The following is a 25,654-nucleotide window of genomic DNA, read 5'->3' as shown; positions in this document are numbered from 1 at the left end:
AACATGTCTAGACTAGGGAGTCTTTAACCCTTGACCTCACACATGTGCGTTTACAATCGCGATTTTAGTTTATGATGAAACGTTGTAATTATTTAGAAAGATAATTATAACTATGGGTTTAACGAAGCAGTATTTACGATATGTAGGTAGCGCATGTTTTGGCGTTATCGGTAGTCCTAAGTCAAACCTGGTGTACCTAGAAGCAGAAGAAGAGAAGGGAAAGTTCGCTGCCGTGCCAGCTGTAGAGCATGTGTTTATTTGGGACATCCGGAAGTCAGAGAAGGTGAGATAGCTTCTGTCACTCAAGGGCGGTACATACAAGTAGTTAGTACTAAATTATATATTTGTCATTGCTCCATTACACTAATTTTAGTGCAGCAAGGATAAGTAATCTGGAACGGTTATAATCAATTGGACTGATTATGGGAGGATACCTTCATGGACTGATTTAGTTTATTTGTATTTTCAGCCCTCAATTATTATTATTATTATCTTTATTTCAGACTGTAAAACATTTTAAAGTCCATATAACTAGTATGATAAATAAATAAAACAAAAAATATATGTATATAGAAATGAATGAAGAAAAAAAAATGTCACGTTTGCCAACAAGTGTGCGTATGACAATATTAATAGTACAAAATATTATTCCAATGCTGGAACAAGGCAGACTTCCAACAGACATCAGAGTTACATAAGCTCACCAATGTATGTATATACGCTCTCTAAATTTAAATACAAGATTTCTAAAAATTTTGTAAAAAGACTTGACTGTGTGATTGGCAAAACAAAAAAAAACCACAATGCAATAAGCTTATAGACAAACAAATTACACGAATTGGCTTACATGTTTGATATTGAAATATAAAATTTAATATATCACCAGTTACAACAAATGAAATAACCACCAAAATGATCTATTGCAGGTAATGGTATTACAAGGAGACAACTACGAAGTGACATGCATTGCTAAAAGTCCAAACAAGACTAGTATAGCAGTTGGATATCAAGACGGTACAATTAAGTTATTTGATTTGATGACTGGAGACTCCACTGTCACATTTAATGGGCATAAATCTGCTGTATCTGCACTCAATTTTGACACACATGGCACTAGACTGGTTTCAGGATCCAAGGTAATTTGACTGACATATTAATTTTGTTGATTGAAATTAATTTGAATATATTTTGGACTAATTTACATTTTGAGTCATCAGTCTCAGAGAGTGTCTATCACTCATTTCTTTTCAGAACTTTAATTCATTGACGCCATGAAGGCAATTGTCTTGATGCCTCATCCGAATGCATTGATACTCTTCATTATAGTCAAATATTTCATTGACAATTTCAATTTTGGGACTTTTGACTATGAAATTGGATGCCCCCAGAATACTTTTAATTTCACACTCTGCTTGAGTTTTAATCTGGGAGATTTATCATTATATTTATTTTGATTTCTCCATTGCAGGATACTGATGTCATAGTTTGGGATGTCGTCAATGAAAGTGGTCTGTATCGATTGAAAGGTCATAAAGGAATGGTTACACAATGCCAATTTATGGCGAATAGGAATTTTCTTATTTCAAGGTGATCTTAATAGCTGCAGTTTTTTGCAATGTTTTGTATTTCATCGGAATCTGAAGTGGATTTATGATGACATTACATCACTATCATTTGTTCATATTTGAATTCATATCATATAAACCAGCATCTCTAAACTTCAAATGTAATTTATGTTTTGCACAATTTATCACATATTGCCTTGTGGCATACTGAAATACTTGATAAAACCAGTCAGTTCACCTGTTTCTATCCAGACCTAAAACCTAATTTCAAGAAAAGTTATTTTCAGGATTATTGATTCTTTAAATTCTTCCACATCACTAGATAGTACCGGTGTATATTACCAGAGATACATTACTTGGGGTTTGCAACTACGGTGACATGATACCAAGATCCTGTTTCAATCTTGCTCTCATATAAGCGTTCCAATTCAGAAAAGTGCGAATGCGCATGCCCAAGGTAACTAGGATACAGGGATGTCCAGGTGGATCAAAATAGCTGATCACGATATGACGGATTACGATAACTATATTTTCTGTACATTTTTAATGTATTACATTTTTTCATTATGAATGTGGTAATACATGTTTTATTGTTTTATTACAAACCACCTATGTCATGTCAGAAGGTCGTAGCATCAGTCTCGCTATCTACGAGATGAGACTTGAATGGGATCTTGGCATGATGTCACCATACAGTACTATGAGCGTTGCAAACCCCAAGTAATGTACCTCTGATATTACACAAATGTAATATTCAAAATGGCAAAATCAAATCAAAATATTGAAAGAGTTGATTAATTATTGTCTAATATTTGTGAGATTAGAATGTTAAGATGGATAGATCATAACAGTTGTATGTAGTCTAGAGATTTGATATTATGTTTCACTGACTGAAAGCACATTTTACAAATACTTGACCATACAACTGTGCATAGGTTTGAAATTTGATTCAGCCAAAAATGAATACGACTAAGACATTTCAATAATGTGAGTTCCATTTATTACTTTAGTTCTAAAGACACTTATATAAAGTTTTGGGATTTAGACACACAGCATTGTTTTAAAACCATGGTGGGACACAGAACTGAGGTAAGTTTCTTGTATACATGTACCATATTTATTCTATTACAAGTGATCATTTCATTGAACAGACTGATCATTAGAAGCAGATAACCAATACAATTACTATGACATGTATTTGTTTCTTTGTGAATTTAGAATATTATAGTACATTGTATCATCGGTAGTTATTTTTGTTGCGATATATATTGAAATATACTGTAGCCACTTCAATTTTGTGAGAGAGAAATGATCATATTTTAGTGAGAATCATCACATCAATGAACAAATCCCAGCAACTTTTGTCAAATTTTGTTCTTATGAAAGCCTTTAAAGTGGCCCCTCATCACAACTGATCTTATATGTTCTCTGGATGATCTTGTTGCCATCAGGTGCGCTATGCACAATTCATTGCTCATAAGCGTATCTCAATTAGGGCAAGCCATATCTCATTGGTCAGTCTGTAAATTGTACTGACTCAAAGCTCACATGTATTGTGGTTGCAGCTTTCATAAACGTAATCTTATTTCATTGCAGGTGTGGGGGTTTTGTTTAACACCAGATGAGAAGCGGATGATAACAGGTTGTATGGACAGTGAACTCAGAGTCTGGGATATCACATATCAAGATCAGGTGACAATCATTCTTGTGACGTCTTTATTAATTTTGAGATAATGGCAGTACTACCATGCTTAAAGGGGGGGGGGGAGATAGGGGAAAACACATGATAGAAATAAACTGAACACTAGAGTGTATCTTGCTCAAGGGAAAAAGCCATAGCAAATTAAACAAAATTACAGACAATTTATTACACAATTCATTCATATACTATGCTGAGACATAAGCTGTGAAGAATTATGGAGAATGTAATTTCTTTGTGATTTGGTCAGTACGCATGCTCTCATCGCAGAGAAGATAAAATTGTGAAATATTTCTGCAGGTTGAAGAGGATGGTGATGAGCCTGGTCCTCAACCAGCCAAAAAAATGAAAACTGAAGAGTCTACTTCCATATTTGGAGAAGACGAGGAAGAAGAAGAAACTGTAAGTTTTGATCGGCCTACAAGTCCCACTTTCACTGTATATTGAAAAAGTCAGCAATTTCGCCATATTTAAAATCTGAATTTCACTAAATGATTATATGTCAGACATGTGATGTCTCCCCGCATGCTCGTGAGGAGATTACATCTCTTTTTTTTTAGCTTCGCTGTCGACTTTGTCGTGCAGAGCTTATCGTATGAGTGATTGTCCGTCGTCGTCGTCCGTGTCAATGTTTTACTTTTTCGACTTCTTTTTGAAAACTACAAGCCTGAATGCTTTTATACTTGGTGTATATGTACCTTGGGTAGGCCTCTTATAGATTTGTTCATTTCATGATGATATCTTCAATTCTCTAATTTTGTTCATTTTGTGGTGATATCTTTAATTCTCTAATTTTGGTGAATATTTTTGTCATTTTAGGTAAAAAGTGATATTTTCGACTTCTCGTTAAAAACGGCAAGTCTGATTGTTTTGATATTACATATATAGGTACTACATGTGGACCACTCTCAGATTTGTTCATTTTGTAATGATATATTTAATTCTCTAATTTTGGTGAATATTTTTGTCATTTTTGGTACAAAATGATATTTTCGACTTCTTGTTAAAAACGGCAAGTCTGATTGTTTTGATATTACATATATAGGTACTACATGTGGACCTCTGTCAGATTTGTTCATTTCGTGATTATATAATTATATAATTTTGATGAATATTTTTGGTAAAAAGTTATTATAGTTTTTTGAATTCTTGTTGAGAACAGCAAGTCTGATTGCTTTGATACAATGTACTATACATATTGTTCATTTTCTAATGATATCTTCAGTTCTTTAATTGACAGGCTGCTTGTTTTTTTCTTGAAATTTTAAATAATGGTTTTACAATCTATCATTAGGCATTAGACATTAGTATTGTAGCAGTGTTTATTATGTTTATTTTATCATACAATTGCATTTATACATGTACAATGCCGGTTAGAAAAAAAAAATGGTTCCTTGGGGCAATATCTAATCTGATTAAAACAAGATTTTGATTGGCTTAATTTTTCAAATTTTATTTTAATGTATTATTAATAATAATTTTAATTATTATTTTTTTAATATTTGTTTTTACAATAAATTTGCTTTCACAAGCAAAACAATTCTTGCAGAAAAATAATTGCAACGTCAAAAATTAATTAAATTAAATAATAATTACAGTTGTATAAGTAATTATATAAAAAAAAATATTTAAAAAAATGAAACCAACCAGGATCTTATTTTAATCAGATTGGGCAAAATCATGAATGTTTATGTTAGTGGTCACTGCATATGTGTGTGTTACGTAACTCCTTTTTTATAGCAGGACATTGGACTAATGGTCTGATCATACCTGATACATATTTGCATCATAGTAGACTACATGTTGTATTCCATCACAAAACATTCTTAGTTCATTCAGTAGAGTGGCCATGAAGTTTACCCTTTTTCATCCTGTCCATAATGTTAATGAAGGGAATAGTATACGAGGAAGAATATGTCTTTCTTGTTGTCGTTGTCATTAATTTGTTTTTGTGATAAATAAAAACTGTCCGCTATCAAAAATTCCACTATAATAATATTTTACCATCAACGCCGACTGTTTGTAGAGATTGGAAAGTTTTAATAAAAACTAAAAACTTTGAAAATTGTTGTGATTTCATATTATGATCATTAATTTCAATTATTGTGTTTTAATTTCTAGAATTTATTGTCCTGTAGCCGAGTAGGATCACTTATGAGGCAGAGTAGAGAAAGAGTAGTATCCATGGCGATGGATAGTACTGGTAGAGTTTTAACATGTCATGTAAGTTTCATTTGTGTTGAAATCCTGATGTGAATGGCATTGATGAGTGTAATTTATAACTTTTGTGTACAGAAAATAAAAGATTAAACACAATAAAACAGCAAAATTCTACTTCATCACCAGATGATGTATCTATAGATTTTTGTAGAACCATTAAATATTCATTTTTTTAATTTCCTGATTTGCTTTGGACCCCCCCCCCCCAATGAAAATATTTTGTTTTGCCTTGAACATAGTTTGGTAATGTCCCAGCTTCCTCCGTCTGTTTCTTCGCTTCGCTACTGAAAATAGTCTCTAGTACTTTTGCTGTACGATTCCTGTACTACCCAATTTAAATTTGCATATCTCAACCTACAGCCTTTGTTGTATCAAAGAGAACAAAAAAATTTTGTTTTTGTGATTTTAAAATAATCACAGCAGAAATGCACACTCCAAAATATTGACTCCCGACAAAGTTACTCCTTTGTTGGAATGAGCTCCCAGAAAGATTATGTATATGTTTATGCAACTTGTGTGCATCCGGTCAACTCCTGAAATCCTGCATAAATGTACTTAAATTGAACAAAAATGACCATGATGCCAAGTCATCAGAACATGTATTGAATGACACTTAGGACAGAAACGGAAACATGTCTTCATGTCTTTGCTGATGTTGCATGAGACAACCTGTAGTTAGGCCCTGCACATACCCAGTAATGTAAAGCAGTAATGCTGGATTTTTTTATTTTGATTCGTCTGTAAAACGACAATGAAATTAAATAGGATTCTCACAAAGTTTGATGATGCTACAATACTGGTACCTTATTTTCATTTGATGAAGTTTTTGTGTGACATGTTTTTATCTATATCTAGGGCACAGACTCACAATTAGAAGTGTTTGTCTTGTGTAATGAGGAAGAATTAGCGAAAAGATTGAAGAAAAAACAGAAGAAATCAAGAAAGAAACAAAAGTAAGAGAGTTAAATCATGAATTTTAATGAAAATAATTTTTTTGCAATCCATTACCTTAGAGTCTGTGCAGCATTCCACAAATGCCTAGGTGTGACGCTAGTAATATCTTGTCATATTCATGGGGGAGGGAGGTTGTATCAAGGTATTAGTGGAGCAGCATAGATTCAAGGACGTGAAATCATAGACAAAAATGTCAACCAAAAATTGTAATTAGTCATGTTGGTTCAAATGATACGCTACTGTACATGTATTTTTTATGATAATTTTAAATTATTTTTTAGAGCAAAAGGAGAAGCAGAAGATACAGAGAATGATGTGAAGCTATCATTGGAAGATGAAATTAGAAAACTTGCTGTAGTGAGAGCAACACATAAAGTCAGGTGAGTTTAAGGACCTCATGAGTTAATACAGTAAATTTTTTAATATTTTTTTCATCTTAATATGGTTTTAATTATTTGAATTTGATTTTATTCTTTCTCATTTCAGATCATGTGATTTTATTCTTGAAAAAGGAGAAAGTATAAAAATTTTGCTCTTGTTAGCAAACAACACATTGGAAGTGTTCAGTTTGTCCATTGGAGAAAAGAAGCCTGAACCATCGAACAAAAGTTCATTGGGCATGCCTGGTCACCGTAGCGATGTGAGAACTGTATGTTTCAGTTCAGATGACACAGCATTGTTATCTGCATCAGGAGAAGCAGTTAAAATATGGAACAGGTAGGCACAGTGAAAATGAATTAGTTAGTATAGCGCCACCTAATGTTCAGATTAGTGTATCAGGGTTTCATGGCTTCTTTGATGAGATTCATACATGCAAATAATATTGACAACCTGAATGGTAGCTTGGCAGTGCATTACTTCACATCAGTGTCTACGAGTGCAGTAACTCATTTGGCTAGGTTGCACCAGGATCTGGCAGCGAGGGCGCACTAACTGAATCTTTGGGGAAAATTTGTCATGTGTTTCTAGTTTTTACCTGAATTACCGATGCAGCAAAATTTTGTAAGTTACCATAGCAGCAGAAAGCCTTGATACATGCAATGGATTTTTATACCTATTGTATTTCAACAACCCTTTAAAAGTCAAAACTCTGGTGCTAAAGTTTCACATATTTGTTTATTTTCGACTGAATGGGTCTTGTTGGCTACAGGTCTTTGTGTAAATATTTACCAAATTTGATACCATAAAAGTTGGTAACATACAGGTTGACATACAATTTGCAATGATGTTGAGAAGCCTGAAGAACAGATTTGTCACTTGCTGTAATAATATTTTAGTATCAGGAATATTGTACATGCATAGAATGAATAAATATCACTAAAAGTAGAAATAAAATTCAAATGGCATCTTTACTATAGTGTATCATCCTTTGCCCATTTCATATTTGTTGTATGTTTTATTTCAGATCTACCCAGCAATGTATTCGTACTATGAAGAGTGGTTATGTGTTATGTTCTATGTTTGTGCCAGGTGATAGGCATTGCATTGTGGGTACTAAGGTGAGTCATCACATTTTACATTGATGTTACGATTATTCTGTGCCAGGTGATAGGCTTTGCATTGTGGGTACAGGTGAGAGGTAAATCATTACATTTTGCATTGGTGTCACAATTATTCTGTGCCAGGTGATATACATTGCATTGTGGGTACAGGTAAGAGGTAAATCATCACATTTTACATTGATGTTACGATTATTCTGTGCCAGGTGATAGGCTTTGCATTGTGGGTACAGGTGAGAGGTAAATCATTACATTTTGCATTGGTGTCACAATTATTCTGTGCCAGGTGATATACATTGCATTGTGGGTACAGGTAAGAGGTAAATCATCACATTTTACATTGATGTTACGATTATTCTGTGCCAGGTGATAGGCTTTGCATTGTGGGTACAGGTGAGAGGTAAATCATTACATTTTGCATTGGTGTCACAATTATTCTGTGCCAGGTGATATACATTGCACTGTGGGTACAGGTAAGAGGTAAATCATTACATTTTACATTGGTGTCACAATTATTCTGTGCCAGGTGATAGGCTTTGCATTGTGGGTACAGGTGAGAGGTAAATCATTACATTTTACATTGGTGTTACAAATATTCTGTGCCAGGTGTAGACATTGCATTGTGGGTACAGGTAAGAGGTAAATCATCACATTTTACATTGGTGTTACAATTATTCTGTGCCAGGTGATAGGCTTTGCATTGTGGGTACAGGTAAGAGGTAAATCATTACATTTTACATTGGTGTTACAATTATTCTGTGCCAGGTGTAGACATTGCATTGTGGGTACAGGTAAGAGGTAAGTCATCACATTTTACATTGGTGCTACAATTATTCTGTGCCAGGTGATAGGCTTTGCATTGTGGGTACAGATGAGAGGTAAATCATTACATTTTACATTGGTGTCACAATTATTCTGTGCCAGGTGATAGGCTTTGCATTGTGGGTACAGGTAAGAGGTAAATCATCACATTTACATTGGTGTCACAATTATTCTGTGCCAGGTGATAGACATTGCATTGTGGGTACAGGTAAGAGGTAAATCATCACATTTTACATTGGTGTTACAATTATTCTGTGCCAGGTGATAGGTTTTGCATTGTGGGTACAGGTAAGAGGTAAATCATCACATTTTACATTGGTGTTACTGCTAGATCATTACCATTGAGTGCAAAGACAAAGATACTGAATCAACAAAATTTTTGTCTGTGCTTATAATTCCAGGCAGGCAAGGTATGTCTGTATGATATCGCATCAGGAGACTTATTGGAAACAGTGGATGCCCATGATGGTGCGGTGTGGTCTCTGTCTCTCAGTCCTGATAAGGTAAGTGGTAATTGGTTAGTCATTCTACTGTATAATAACAGTTTATTTATTAAATGTCCAATTAACAGTTTTTAGATGATGATTGCATGTACAACTCCTTAAAATGAATTATAGAATAATGTGATGTGGTAAATAAATTTTTTGCATTCTTACTTTTTAATTTATTTCAGAGGGGTTTTGTAACAGGCAGTGCTGATCATACAGTGAAATTCTGGGAGTTTGAGCTAATCAAAGATGAAAAAGTAACTGAATCAAGGTGATAAATATATTTTGATATATTTTACTTGGTATTTATGATTTTACCTGTACTTTAATAACATACCGGTAGTACTTCCTGTGAAATGTTCATATCAGATCAGATATTTTTTTGTTACTATAGACACGTCTCTGTCATTTACATAAGCACATACCGTATTTATCCGGGTATAAGCCCAGGGTCCTGAACATGGAAAATTGCCAAAAAGAAGGGGTGGGCATTTGCCAGGAGATCCCCGGCAAAAATTAACAACACGCAGATCAAACTGCGGCAGGGAATAGAACGGCAAATGAAAACATGCAACGGAAATAAATGAACAATATGCAACACTAGAAGTAAAACAAAAATAATGTATTGCTTATAATGTGACAAATAAACCAGAAATAATAAAAATCGACAGTGAGGAATCATTTGAATTAGGATTTCCCGCCGACAAACACGCCCAATACGCGTGAACTAAAAATGAATTAAAATGTCAGGGGTTAAACTGCGTAAAATGATTTCCGGTCTCGACAAATTACGAATCAACCGTCATACAAGGTCAATAATAATTTACAAATTTACACAGTAAAAATTATAAAAATTCAAAGCTGTTTGAAAAAACTTCTCAGATCTTTATTTGAACGTTCATTGCCATCTTCGTCAAACTCAAAACCCTCAAAGTCCAAGTCGGCGTCACTGTAGCCGTCGAACAAAATCCCTACAACTTATTCCAACACAATTTGGATTTAGCACTTTTAATCCACGGATTTCGCAGTCTGTCAGCTTGACACTTTTTATTCATGTCTAATCATAATAGAGAAACAAGAAAAATGGGGTCGCTCTGCTGCGATGGCACACAATGCTTTTGTTTACAGTCTAGCAATCATCTTTGACCTTTATGCATCTGCTTTACTGATTGGCTAAGAATGACATCACTACTAGTATTTAAATCATAAAGGTCAAATCGTGACATTGCTTTCTTATCAAACTTATCAGACAGAAATGCAATAGCGGTGATGAAAAATGGTAAAAAAGTTGGCAGTTTTCGACGTGACATTACAAAATTGCTGGCCCCAGTTATAGATTCGCAAGCTGCTACAAAATATTTTATAAAGCCAAAATAACATGATTTCAACCACTCTCCCAGGTACGGATTGCTACAATATTGCAACATTGGTTTCATTATCGACGATGCTAAAGTCGAATGAGTACGACACTTGCTCAGCGGCTCTCAAGTTCCTTATACGATTTGCTCGAAGGCAGAAAGCTGTCACAGCTATTTTGCATTCACACCCTGTTTTACGCAATTAACAATTTTTGACTCCCATGTGCGAAGCACAAAATGGGAGTCTTTGCAGTTAGTGTGTCTGTATGTGTGTATGTGTGTATGTGTGTATGTGTGTCTGACTGTTCCACTGCTATCTCAAGAACCATACATCGGTTTTTGATGAAACTTGGTGCATAGATGGCTCTGGGCCAATGCGCAGATTTGATTAGGTTTTGGTAAAAATCCATGCTCGTTAATTACCTAATTTGCATGATAATTAGCTATTTTTTAGCTGTTCTATGACTGTTCCACTGATATCTAAAGAACCACTCATTGGATTTTGATGAAACTTGGTACATAGATGCTCTGAACTAATGCTAGGTTTTGATTAGGTTTTGGTTAAAATCCATGCTCGTTAATTACCTAATTTGCATGATAATTAGCTAATTTTTAGCTGTTCTATGACTGTTCCACTGATATCTAAAGAACCACTCATTGGATTTTGATGAAACTTGGTACATAGATGCTCTGAACATATGCGCAGATTTGATTAGTTTTTGGTAAAAATCCATGCATATTAATTACCTAATTTGCATGATAATTAGCTATTTTTTAGTGGTTCCATGAATGTTCCACTGATATCTAAACAACCACTCATTGGATTTTGATGAAACTTGGTACATAGATTTTCTGAACTAATGCTAGGTTTTGATTAGTTTTTGGTAATAATCCGTGGATACTAATTACCTAATTTGCATAATGATTAGTCAATTTTCGGTTTTTCCACTGATATCTCAAGTACTAATCATCACATTTCAATGAAACTTGGTACATAGATGTCATATGACACTGCACAGACCTGATAGTTTTTATGGTAATATCAGTACATGTAATTACCTAATTTGCATAATTAATTAATTTTCAGCTTTTGATATAAGTAGTGAGCATTACATTTCAATGAAACTTGGTACTTACATACTCAAGGACTATGCAGAGATTGATTGTTTCGGATAAATATTTGTGCATATTAATCACCTAATTTGCATAATTAGTTAATTTTCAGCTTTTCCACGGGTATCTCAAGTACTAGTCATCGCATTTCAATGAAACTTGGTACATAGATCCTTTAGGACTATGCAGAGACCTGATTAGTTTCAGGGTAAATAATTGTGCATATTAATTACCTAATTTGCATAATTAATTTTCAGCTTTTCTACTGATATCTAAAGTACTAACCATCACATTTCAATGAATCTAAAATTATGCAGAGACCCAATTAGTTTTTGGTAAATATTTGTGCATATTAATCACCTAATTTGCATAATTAACCAATTTCCAACTTTCACACTGATATCTCAGGTACTACTGTAAAAACCCTCAAATAAGAGCCACTTTGTAACACTTTCATTTCTGGGTGGTGCTTATTTGAGGTAACATGTTGACAACCCTGTAGCCAGTGGCTCTTAAACCAGGGTCATCAAACTTTTTCATTGTGAAATAGGGAAGGGGATAGGCAAACACACACACAACCAAAACAGACAAGTAATTATTAATGATGTATCATTGCAATTAATTTATTCTGTAAAAATACTGTTATGGGAATAACAAATGTCAAATAAATACGACGATTCGACGTTTCATCGACAATGTGTAGCAATGCCTGAAGTCACGTTTCACTGACAATGCGTAGCGATGCCTGAAGTCGGATTTGGTAGCACCATGGAACTATAAACCCCAGGGGTTTATAGTTCCATGGTAGCACTCTCAGTGTCTGACACAACACTCGAATCACTTGTACAATTGTTTACCAAGTTTGGTACGGCAAACTTTTTTCTTGAAAACTGGGAATAACTTGCGTGGCTGTGGCTGGCGTGGTGGTTGATTTGGTGACAATATAAAATAGTTTCGGATAGAATTGATCTGACCAGCAGCGACAGGAGAGGACATACTTGTAAAGGAAGCATGGAACGAATGATAAAAATGATGCCCAATCACTTGTATTTATGGCAAAAACAATAAATAAAAACACGTTTTTCTATAGATTTGTACAGCTTGGGTACTTGGGCATTGTTTTAATTGCGCTAGACGTCTGACAGTACAGCTTTGGTTTATATTTCCTGTTTCATAATCAAGCCAGCTTATAATGATATTCACGTACTTCACAGTCCACGCAAACAGGGTCAAACTATAGCCCCACCCCTATATAACCAAATACGAAACGATACCGAGAAAGTAACAATTACATGTATTAAAAATAATTTCCTGTGACCAATCGGAGAGACGAAATCATTCACGAAAGCCCAGGCCTGTTACAAGGCATTTTCTGATTGGTACAAGTTCAGATTATTTTCAATTCTCACAAATAGCTAATTTAAATATTTGGGTCAGGCGGGTCACGTAGACTTCACTTTGCTGTAAGACAAGTTGATCGCACAAGTTTGTGGAACTAATCCATTCGACTTCAATTTTGATTATTTTCGGCAAGAGAGTCCTCTCCAAACTAATGCCAGTTATTTTGTTACTTCCCTGAACATTTTGTCTCGAATCATCCAAAAACGAACGTCTCAAATAAAATGCAAAAAATAACCCAAAATCACGATCAGCGAGAGTGGGCTGCGTAATCATTACATTCTCACAGTCGGAGCTACGTCACGATCCCTCAAACGTTGCCATGACCGGATTAACACCTCTGTTTTCCCCCACGCTAACCAAATTCCCCCCACGCTAAGGAAAAAATCTTTTGTTTTCTGCTGACTTCCTGTTCCGGTCCGTCTGTGAGAATGTATTTTCGATACCTCCGATTTTCCTATAAAGGCGTTCTAAAATCGTGACGTTCTTTACTTGGTTATAAAGACAACATTGACAATGAATATCTCAACGTGTCCTTCGGTGTTTCGGCAAAAAACATACTAGTAGTTACTATGAATAGTTTGTGAATTGGTCGATTGTGTGTCAGAAATATAAAATGGACAAGTTGAGTCACATTCACGCTCTCAGTGCATTTCTTTCGTCTATCATTCTTCCGTTCTCAATTACACAGGACATCAGGCAAGTTATGGGGATAATCTTTATTTGTCTCACACCTTCTGTGGGGCAATAAACAATGCAGGTGGAGGTGAGGCACGATAAGCTCGGTGTCTGCCTGATTGTAAACAACCGGGTGGCTGGCACTTATTTCTGGGTTCTTATTGACAAAACCACTCAACTCTTGGTGGCTCTTAATGGAGGGTCAAATGTAACAAATTTTCACTGAGTGGCGCTTATTTGCGGGTTTTTACGGTAATCATCACATATCAATGAATGTTTATACATGGATGCTGTAGGACAATAGACAGACCTGGATAATTGTGGGTTAAAATCTGTACATATTAATTACCCAATTTGCATAATTAACCAATTTTAAGCTTTCACACTGATATCTAAAGTACTAATTTCCATTTTAATGAAACTTAGTACAAAGATGCTCTAGGACAATGTACAAACCTAATTAGTTTGGGGTAAAACTCTGTTCATATTATTTCCCCAATTAGCATAATAATTCATAATTTTTTGGTTCTAATCACATTTCAATTAAACTTGGTACATAGAGTTTTTGTTACATTGCGCAGACCTCATTAGTTTTACAATCAAATCTGTTCATGTTAATTTTCTGATTTGCATAATTAGTTTTCAGCTAAGTAATTTCAAATTATATTTAATGTGTCTCCAATACTCTCAGCACATGGGAGTTCTTTCTAAGCTTTCTTTGATTATAAGTATCACGACAGACTTCAAGAAAGTCAACTGTTAATACAACCACAGTCAACGAATAGGACATTACATTATATATATTATATTTTTTGTGTAGAAAAAGACCCTCTGGGCGTGTGCCTGGATATGACCTCAACTTCTTTATTGTGTCAAAAGTGAGGGGTGGGCGTTTGCCCAGGCATGGGTTCTTACCCGGATAAGTACGGTACACTAGGAGACATGGTACATCTGATAAAGCATGATGTTGGTGCTCTGTTGCATTGTGGGTATTTGATTCATCGTACCGGTACTCAATATCTGTGGAACCTAGATTGTATTCTGATGTGATCCACACTAATTGTTGATCAATCAACATATTTAAAGAGCTCCTTATTCCACTTAGATTCAAATTTGTCCCAAATCTCATGAATTTATTCTATAATAAAAAAAATGATTATTGAAATAATATCAGAGGTACATTACTAGGGGTTTGCAACGTGCATAGTACTGTATGGTGACATCATGTCAAGATCTCATTCAAGTCTCATCTCGTAGATAACGAGACTGATGCTACGACCTTCTGATATGACATAGGCGGTTTGTAATAAAACAATAAAACATGTATTACCACATTCATAGTGAAAAAATGTAGTACATCGAAAATGTACAGAAAATATAGTTATCGTAATCCGTCACATTTTTCTGAGTTGGAACGCCTATGCGAGAGTGAGATCGAAACGGGAACTTGGTATCATGTCACCGTAGTTGCAAACCCCAAGTAATGTACCTCTGATAATATTTAGTAAGTCATTTGGTCTCTATTTCATTTAGATAACTGGAAACATTATTAAATTATTCATTAAGTGATATGTTGAATTTATTTTTTAGTAAAAGACTATCTGTGAGTCATGTTCGTACTTTACAAATGGACGATGACGTACTGTGTGTGAAGTACACACCTGATCAGAGGTTATTAGCAGTGGCCTTATTGGATAACACTGTGAAGGTCTTCTTTACAGATACATTGAAGGTAAGTAAATAACATCGAATAAACGGCAAGGTAAATACTACGTCAAATCATGGTAAATGTGTACTGCGTGCGTGACTCGAACCGACGCTCGCGTACGGCACCTAATCGCCTAGCCACTAGACGTCTTCCCCTCGGCCACCGTGTATCCCCAAAAAAGGATGCTTAATAATCGAGCTTATTTCGTGCAGAGAACATGAAACCCATCCACGCGATCCGTGTCACACAGCGTGGCCAGATTGCAGCAAAGGCCTTTCAGACCTGGCTGTAGTAGGATGGTGAAAGTAATGGTACAGCATTATAACAGTGAATAAGTACTGAGAAACAATTGTAAACTCATAGTTGCTGTTGACATAGAAAGTAAAGTAAAGTAAGCTAATAACACCGAATAAACAGCAAGGTAAATACTATGTAAAATCATAGTAAACATGTACTGCGTGTGTGACTCGAACCATTATGAAATAATTAAGTCTGTGACATGATAATTCATCTCAATCAACAGTAGAAATTGAAGTCTTAATGATACCTTTGTACAATGTTATAGTGTAAACAGAATCTGATATACACCAAATACTTCCCTTTAAATACTATAGCTTCTGAAGACATTGATGTTTACTTAGTATTTACTATTCCTCAGAAAATTAATTGTGCCATATAATTATAACATATACAATAATTTTTTCCAGTTTTTTCTCTCGCTGTATGGTCACAAGTTACCCGTCTTAACACTGGATATATCATATGTAAGCATAGCTTTATCAGTAGCACATCTTTCAATGGTACATGTCAGTAAAAGTGTTTTAAAGTGCCACATTGTTGTCTTTGATAGGAACGCCATGCAATGTGTATAACATATGTAAAATACATTATCTGAATTTGCACTGCATGCTGACTGCAGCACTGCATGCTGACTGCAGCACTGCATGCTGACTGCAGCACTGCATGCTGACTGCAGCACTGCATATCGATTGCAGCACTGCATGCTGACTGCAGCACTGCATATCGACTGCAGCACTGCATACCGACTGCAGCACTGCATATCAATTGCAGCACTGCATATCGACTGCAGCACTACATACCGACTGCATCACTGCATATCAATTACAGCACTGCATATTGATTGCAGCACTGCATGCTGACTGCAGCACTGCATATCGACTGCAGCACTGCATACCGACTGCAGCACTGCAAATCAATTGCAGCACTGCATATCGACTGCAGCACTGCATACCGACTGCATCACTGCATACCGACTGCAGCACTGCATATCAATTACAGCACTGCATATCGACTGCAGCACTGCATACCGACTGCAGCACTGCATATCAATTACAGCACTGCATATCGATTGCAGCACTGCATACTGACTGCAGCACTGCATAATGACTGCAGCACTGCATAGTGACTGCAGCACTGCATACTGACTGCAGCACTGCATATCAACTGCAGCACTGCATATCAACTGCAGCACAGCTTATCGATTCCAGCACTGCATATGACTGCAGCACTGCATACCAACTTGCAGCACTGCATACCGACTGCAGCACTGCATACCAGTTGTGTCAACTGTCGCACTTTAATCTTTTCACCATCGGCTCCCTCTTTTCATCACTAAACTGTCCACTGTCTGGAGTCTGCAGAATACTGCGACAAAAATAGCTAAATTTTTTGAGTAAAGTCTGAAAAATTTACTCAAATTTTGTCTGTCAGCTCTTAAATTAAGGTTCATTTGCATGTAACTCATATTAAATTAATTTTATGTTTATTTTGTCTGATTCTTATTTTTCAGGATAGTCAATTGTTAATTACCGGATCTGCTGACAGGAATATAAAACTCTGGGGTTTAGATTTCGGAGACTGCCATAAGTCAATCTTTGCGCATGATGACAGTATCATGTGTTTACAATTCGTACCAAAAACACATCTTTTTTTCTCTGGTGGCAAAGATAGAAAGATAAAACAATGGGACGGTGATAAATATGAACTCATACAAACTTTGGAGGTGAGTAGATTTTGTTAAATAAATAAAAATGATGGAAGGTTCATTAAAATGAAAACACATTCTTCAAAATCTCTCACAATTAAACCTGTTGATCCCTCTGAGCACTACGATCTTTCCCAACGATATTTAGGTGCAGCATTTTAATCATTTCTTTGTTAGTTTTGATTTTCTCAGACATTTTTGAACAAATGTATGCATTTTTATTTTGGGAAAGTTTACAAAAATTTTACTTTGGCGCTATTCAGAACATTTTAGAATTGCTTTACAATATAGATTGCTTTATAAAGTTATTCATTGGTATTAGAATATTCAAATTTTTACACTATGGTTTTATTTTATGTTGTTCACAAAACTTTTATATAAACATACGGTTGAAAAATTATGGAAATGCCAATGTTTGAGTCATTTAGCAATTGGTTCTTACGAGTTAAAGTTCTGGTCATATCTAAAATTATCGTTCAGGACATGTACAGTAGTGACGACATAGTATGTTGTTATAAAATGGGTAATTCTGATTGTCATATGTTATGAGATATTGGTGAATACTGTTTATTTTCCTATGCAAATTGTTTGGCATTTTGTGACTAAAATCATGATTTGTACCAGGTGATTTGACAAAAGGCTATATGGCATACATGTGTGTCCAAATCTATAATTAAGTAAAACTTCTAAAACAAAATAATGTGATATAATTTCACCCAATTTAATCGGTTGATATACCCGCAAATGACCTCAAAACCTTTCTAAAATGAATTTAATTCAAAACGAACACTTACTCCAAATACATTTTGTTAACTGGACCATTACTTATTGCATTCACAGTTATAATTCTGAACATGTTTTTGTTCTGACAAAAAAAAGTTAAAGCACTGATCACATTACAAGTTTACTACGTAACAGTATACTGTTCATACTTCCTTACAGGGCCACCATGGTGAAGTATGGTGTATTGCTGTCAGTCCATCGGGAGAACATGTGGTAAGAGTCAATGTCAAATTAAGAAAAATCTCTCTTTTATTTGCAATGATATTTACTAATTTATAATACTTGTATCTTGTGAATAGAAAATGACCCAATCTGCCATAATCAGTAAATGGCATATAGTTACTCGTTGGTTTCTTTCATTTCATTTTTTCTCATACACGCAGACTGCAAAAAATTAAAAGCAGTGATGTCACAAGTGTATAGGCTTTGTGTTGAAATCATTAGATAAAAACAATACCTATATTGCCTATCTTATTTACAAGTGTTTCAAAAGTTCAGCATTCTGTTTCAGGTTTCTGGGTCACATGACAAATCTATACGACTGTGGGAAAAAACGCAGGAAATTCTTGTACTGGAAGAAGAGAAAGAAATTGCCAGGGAAAAGGCATATGAAGAGTCTGTTGCCAAGGGTGATGAACCTGTGGTGAGAACACTTCATTATCGTTGTAATTTATTCAGCTTGGTCTGATTTCTTTCATCTTTGTTTTGACTTGAAGTCTGTGAACAAAATCAACATGTGCACACAGTGTACGTATCTTCGCAACATACTATGACCACTAGGATGTTTTGGTTTTTTTTGATTTTGTCAATTACTTTATCCAGTATGTCAGTAAATGCATTATAGACTTGCTTGAGATACATATTCACTTCTGAAGACAGTCACTTTAATGCAGACACCTTTGAAAATGTAGTTAACCAATCACTGCCAAGCTCTCTCTGTGAAGAATCATTTAATGTATACTTTTAGATTTGTTTTTAATAATCACAACTAATCCTACTTGTAGAATAGTAGTTCAACCAATCCCAACCCATTTTAGGGAGTAGGGGGTCAACCAATCACAGTCTATCTTACTTACTGTAGTGAAGTAGTTCAAGCAATCACAGTCTATCTTACTCGGAGAGGAGAAATTTGATAGGCTAGTATATTGATTCTCCTCTCTACAGGTTCCAGGAGAAGTAAGTGGAGGTGAAGTTGAGATGGCTGGTAAGAAGACGATAGAGACGGTGAAATCAGCCGAGAGAATTATGGAATCCATTGTACTGTATAATGATGAAACTCTTAAAATGCAAGAATATGAAGCTCAGTGTAAAGCAATGAAAAAAGAGGTTGGTTTTAAACTTCTTTTTTTAAGTTGATGCATAATTACAGTGCCCATCCTAGTACAGTTGTACACGTGTCAATGCATTATGTTTAAAAAGCACCTGCTAATAATGAACACCTTTTGCCGGTCCCGATGTAATTTACGTGTAAAGTGGCTCGTATTGAACAGGCAACCCAATGTGACCAAAAACTGTCATTTTGGCATTGGTTTGGTCTAACGGTATTTTGTAAGACCAAAATTATGTATTAAGCTTAGTGCATGTTTAGTGGTTAGTCTCCAGCTGCCATTTTTAATTTAAACAATCATATTTTCATTCATGCTCATTTTCATTAAATATGTTGACAAATTTCCTATTTCCACACACCATCATGTGAAGGCCATTGTATAAGTGGGTGGTTGTTATACATTTTGACTACCATATTAGGAATTTTGTGAAAAATGTAGTCAAAACAATTGTAAAAAAATTTTTTTTTTTTCAGCTTCCTCGTCCCGCAACTCATCCAATACTCATAGCGTATGGAAATATTTCTGTGAGTATTCTTACTTGATTTAATTTACAAGAGATTTTATTTTTCCATATTTCACATTTTGTACACTGAAAATATTGCAGGGGTCTTCAAGCATCAAAAAGTCGTTGTGACCTCTTGAATATCTTGTTGAATTAATTTCTTTGTATTGCTGTGTTTGGTTTTCAGCCGTCAAAATATGTTTTAGACGTTCTAAAGAAAGTCAAATCAAGGTAAGAATCTGAATAACAGTTCAGTTTACTGTGAAACATGTTTTTTCCAGCTAGCATATTATTTAAGCTAATTTAGCAAATCTATAATTTCGCTAATTCAAGATGTCACTAATTTGATATAAAGTATATTTTCACAATAAGATTGTTGGCACATTAGCAAAATTAAGATTCTGTTAATTCATGCATTGAGTCAAATTCACGAGAATGACATATAGCTCAACATGTTTTATGCCATGTTGGAGGTACATGTATGTAATGAAAATCTTGAGTGTTAACTTGAATATCACTCTGAGCTTGAACCTGAGTGTGGAATCTTGTTTACAGCAGACGCTCTAAACAAAGTTGATTGCCAACTTTGAGCTCCAAATCACAGAATAAATAAATCATTTCCAACAGTGTCACCACTTAAAAAAACAGTATGCGAATTAAAGTCTCTCATTAGTTGGGAGAATAGATTGCATAAAGATGATAATCAGTGATTTAAACCAAAATGGTAAATCAATACCTTATAGCAAGAACTGAAAATGGTACTCATGAAATTACTAATGACACCCCATCGGTTTCCTGTGCATAAGAACATTGCCAGTGATGAGTATTTTGATTACGATATTTTCAACAAAAGTTTCATGTTAATAGTGGTCAGTTTCGTTCTAATGCAAAGGTATTCAAACATCACGTTCTAAAGCTACAAGTAGTTGTCCATTGACTTACCAGTTTGAATGCTGCACACTGAAACACACGTGAATGCACTTCTTGTGACCACAACATTTCCAGTCAAATTTTCAGTCAATATCTGACTATGATCGTATTGATTGACCAGCAAAACTTTGTTATGTCGCCCCATTTATATAGCCACCAGAGAAATCAACTCTTCACAAAAGCTGAACAGCATGAAAACACTTTCAAGAATTTGAATCTGGAAGAAAAGTTCAATTTCTTATTAATTTGCCAAAAAATGGCAATACCTCTTGCTCAATACCTAAAATTTTCATTTGACTTGAAGCAGCAACACCATCATAACTCTATTACATAATTGGGTCACTATTAATACTGTATAAGTGTAATAGTTTAATTCATCAAAATATTTTTCGTAAAGTTTTTTGTTTTTCCCTCTTTTGTAGTTCTTAGTTATTTTTATTAATTAATGTTTGTATTGTATTTTATTTATTTTCGTATATTGTCATGTACCAATTTTCATCCATTCCGATGGATGTTATAATAAGTGATTAAAGATTATTATTATTGTCTATGTGTTAATGGTAGAGATCTAAAAAAGACCTCTAAAAGCACTATGATAATTTCAAAGCAATTAAATGTTGAACAGGGAACTGTTATTTTACATGTACTTATTCTATAACTTATCCATTTCTGTTCACAGTGAGCTAGAGAAGTCATTACTAGTTTTACCGTTTGATGTTGTCATTGATTTGTTGAAACTGTTAGATCACTTTATCAAATCTGGTTGGGAAGTTGAACTTTCATGTAGATGTCTTTTCTTTTTACTCCGGTAAGTAAATAGTATGGATGGTCATGTTTGTATAATACTTTCTGGAGCATACAATTCAATATTGACTGAAAAAAGAACCAAAAGAATTAAATTCTAAATTTCTAATACCTTATGTGCCGCTCCAAATAGACCTACTTTCATGTTATTTCAATCAGTTGTTGTTGGTACCAAAATCTAATTTTGTAACTTTACAGTGATAGGGCCTTTCCATAGTTGGTCTATATATGTTTATGGGGAAAAAAACAATTGCTATCAAGTATATCTGTAATTTTAACACAACTGTACAAGAGTGATTTCTGTGTCTGAAAGTGTATTATTGAACTCCTGTCAATATTTATATTTCTAACATTTGCATTTATTTGATTTTGCTGTCATGTGCTCTTGATCAAATATGTCTGCAAAAAGCGCATTACCGGTATAATTAGTATTTGACCCCATTGAAGATGATTGAAGTTTGCCCATTTTTTCATGGAAATGAGTTCTTACACATCTAGTAGGACTTTTCAGGGATAAAGCTAGTATAAGGAGTCAATTTCATTGCATAATATGTTCTTTTCAGGGATAAAGCTAGTATAAGGAGTCAATTTCATTGCATAATATGTTCTTTTCAGGGATAAAGCTAGTATAAGGAGTCAATTTCATTGCATAATATGTTCTTTTCAAAATGTTTGTGCTACATTTTATACAATTTTTTGCAATATAATATTAAACGAAATTGACTCCATTTTCCATCGCCTTCATGTCTTGATTACAATTTGTGGAAAAAACTTTGCAAGAAGCATGACAATGCGAATGCGCATGCCCAATGTAACTAGGATACTGGGATGTCCAGGTGGATCAAAATAGCTGCTCACGATATGACGGATTACAAAAACTATATTTTCTGTACATTTTCGATTTATTACATTTTTTCTCTATGATAGCGGTGAGACATTGTTGTATGTCATGTCAGAACGTCGTAGCGTCAGTCTCGCTAATTACGAGACTTGAATGGGATCTTGACAAGATGTCACCATACGGTACTATGCACCTTGCAAACCCTAAGTATAAATATATATATATATATATTGGCAAAATTCATGAAAATCTTATATTTGATATGTAATAATTTATATTTGCGTTTGTTATAGGGTACATCATGGTCAAATAACGTCCGATCAGCTGTTACTACCAGTCATTGATAGCCTGCGACAGCACACCGTTAGCAAGGTCAACGAACTCCGGGTATGTATACAACACAGGTGGCGCTATTCAGCACAGACCTGTGTCTTATGACGCATAACTAGCCTCTGAAGGCTAAATATCAATCATCCACCATTTTAGTCAGCGTTTCTACCGCGGAACTATATACAAGTATTTTTTTCTTGTTTTGAACACATTCTCTCCTTATTTTTAGCAAGATTGAATATTTAATGAGTTGATCAATTAAAATAACGCACAACACTCATCAGCATGTCTTATCCTATTAACATTAAAATGCATGTAAATTGCGAGGTCAAAGGTCTGTTGTTTCTCAATATTGCATTGACAAGCAGATCGCCGCAAACCAATCAAATAGCGCCACCTGTGTTGGCACAATGTGGAAATAGTTCCGATCACTTTTCCCAGAGTTCCACGCGCGGTATGTGTCAGATCAGTTGGTTTGCGGCGATCTGCGTGTCAATGCAAGAACCCAAACATAAAAAATGACACAATTGTTGGCAGCGACTTTCTAGCTTTTTAGTCCCCGTTCGGACGAAGTCCGAAAACTGGGACTTATAATTCGGTCTCCGTCGTGCGTCCGTCTGGAGTCATATCTCAGAATCCTATGGACCGATTCTGTTCATTCTTTGCATGTGCCTAGTACTTTATGTGGGACATATGCACATGCAGTGGTTTAGCAATTCGATTCAAAATGGCCGACTGGCAGCCATCTTGTTTTTTGAAAATGTTGTATTTTGGACATGCTTTGTCAGTTTTCATTCAAACTTGGTACATAGATTATACATGTTAGGATACATGTCCATGACGATTTATTTCGCAATTGGATCAAAGACTGGCAGGCATCTTGTTTTTGTTTTTTTATGCAGTATCTTGGACGTACTCTGTCAGTTTTCATTCAAATTTGTACTTTATACATGTTAGGATGCATGTCCATGACAATTTGTTTCAAAATCTGGTCAAAGATGGCCGATTGACAGCCATCTGACTTTTTGGCCTTACTACTATAATATTTCCACAATTTATGTACGATTTTCATTCGTATTTGGCACATACATCATACATATCAGTGTGTTTCATAATCAGATTAAAGATGGCCGAATAACGGCTGTTTTTATTTTTGGTCATATTACTACTATACATGTTTTGATGTAAATAAACAATCTGTTGTATACGCCACTTGGAACTCAAGTTTCAATGACACGCTTGCGACAACCCCTCTGCTTTAATATGACGAGCACAAAGAGAACTTAACGGGGACTGTGTCATTTTCAATGACTTGTTAAAATTTGAATTATAACTATAAAATGTCTGCTGAAAGCCTCCACTATTTTACGGCATTGACAGGCGATATGTTAACGTTTTTACCACCTAACTTTCTCAACAAAATTTTTCTGCAATTTTTTCTTGTATTTTTCAATATATCTGGAAATGAACCCTAATTTTGGAGCCAACAGACACAATTTGAGTCATTTTCAGTTTTCACTCAAAAAAATTCATTATTTTTGTCCCAGCCTTCTGAAGGAAAGTGCAGACTATAAACAGGACTATTTTGTGAATTTGTGATAAAAAGAGGGAACTGGTGGTGAATTAATTAAGGAAATCTTCACTGCTACAATATTTCATAATTTTTGACTGCATAATTAAAAGTGGTTTAGAATAGTGGTCAGTATTTTATATAATTCCTAAAGGTTAATTTTACACACAAGTTATGCCCAAAGCCCAAGATTAACAATGGTTCAGTTCTCGTTGTTTGATGCCAATAATTTTCTGATTAGTCCTAAAAGTCATGTTATTTTTTTCTCTCCATATCTTGATAGGACACAATTGGTTACAACATGGCAGGTCTCAAGTACATACAGAGGGACATTGAATCAAAACAAGAAGTCCAGTTTTTCGCAGACGCCACAGATAGATTTCAAGAAAAGAAGCGGAAACAGAAAAAGAAGGAACGGGCCTTGTTAACAATGAGAACTTGAACAAAATAATTACAAATTAATAGAATTTTATTTGAATAATAATAAGATAATTCATTTCATACAAGAAGTTTGTAATACATGGTTTCTTCAAATTATGACGTTTCCATGACTTTAAACTACCGGTATGTTCTATATTGCATACATGTAATACTGTAGAATACTTTATTTTCGCTTGGAATTTATTTTCGCTGAAAGGATGATTCTGCGAATATATATTTTTTCCTATATTTCTATATAAACTCATCAAAAATCAGTAAAAATATATTCCATACAAAACGTCGAAAAAGCTTTTTTAGCGAAAATTAATTCCAGCGAAAATAAAGTATTCCACAGTATAGAAAATGTGCATTACAAAAGTTCACACAAAAATAAAAAAAATAATGTTAGGCCTTATTCGTAACAGGTCTACCACAACAGAAATGCAAGAGATACATTTTTTTTTAGTGATATACCGGTAATATTGCTCAAAACATCATTGATGAACATTAAAATTGAAAGATTCAGCAATCATTTATCTTGTACAGTGAGCAACTACCAGGGGGTAAAGTTAATTTACATAAACACATATGATCTATTAGTCTCTGTCAGTTTCTTATTAATAATTCATAATAACCATG

General features: G+C 34.7%; 1 protein-coding gene across 1 annotated transcript; it reads left to right on the top strand.

Moving 5' to 3' along the window:
- Nucleotides 1–25: 25 nt before the first annotated feature.
- LOC100373802 (WD repeat-containing protein 3) lies at nucleotides 26–25,614 on the top strand. Its single transcript, XM_006813611.3, has 24 exons — nucleotides 26–283; nucleotides 927–1,136; nucleotides 1,469–1,587; nucleotides 2,576–2,654; nucleotides 3,162–3,257; nucleotides 3,565–3,666; nucleotides 5,386–5,487; nucleotides 6,340–6,437; nucleotides 6,720–6,818; nucleotides 6,925–7,155; nucleotides 7,844–7,937; nucleotides 9,161–9,262; nucleotides 9,433–9,518; nucleotides 15,385–15,526; nucleotides 16,210–16,266; nucleotides 17,313–17,525; nucleotides 18,450–18,503; nucleotides 18,802–18,933; nucleotides 19,455–19,616; nucleotides 20,092–20,142; nucleotides 20,308–20,351; nucleotides 21,730–21,858; nucleotides 22,989–23,082; nucleotides 24,879–25,614. The coding sequence occupies exons 1-24, from the start codon at nucleotides 113–115 to the stop codon at nucleotides 25,035–25,037; spliced, it is 2,826 nt and encodes a 941-aa protein (XP_006813674.3). The 5' UTR covers nucleotides 26–112; the 3' UTR covers nucleotides 25,038–25,614.
- The last annotated feature ends 40 nt before the right edge of the window (nucleotides 25,615–25,654 follow it).

Source organism: Saccoglossus kowalevskii, chromosome 11 (genome assembly GCF_978046115.1).
Source record: "Saccoglossus kowalevskii chromosome 11, keSacKowa6.1, whole genome shotgun sequence".
NCBI classification, from domain to species: Eukaryota; Metazoa; Hemichordata; class Enteropneusta; family Harrimaniidae; genus Saccoglossus; species Saccoglossus kowalevskii.
The sequence above is the reverse complement of the archived record's forward strand: the minus strand, read 5'-3'. Positions and strand labels throughout refer to the sequence as shown.

Bases quoted from the DNA above. Each gene is read 5' to 3' on its own strand.
- LOC100373802 (XM_006813611.3), top strand. From the start codon at position 113: ATGGGTTTAACGAAGCAGTATTTACGATATGTAGGTAGCGCATGTTTT. The intron at 2,655-3,161 runs GTAAGTTTCTTG...ATTTCATTGCAG, and splicing joins TGGTGGGACACAGAACTGAG to GTGTGGGGGTTTTGTTTAAC. The intron at 15,527-16,209 runs GTAAGTAAATAA...AATTTTTTCCAG, and splicing joins TCTTTACAGATACATTGAAG to TTTTTTCTCTCGCTGTATGG.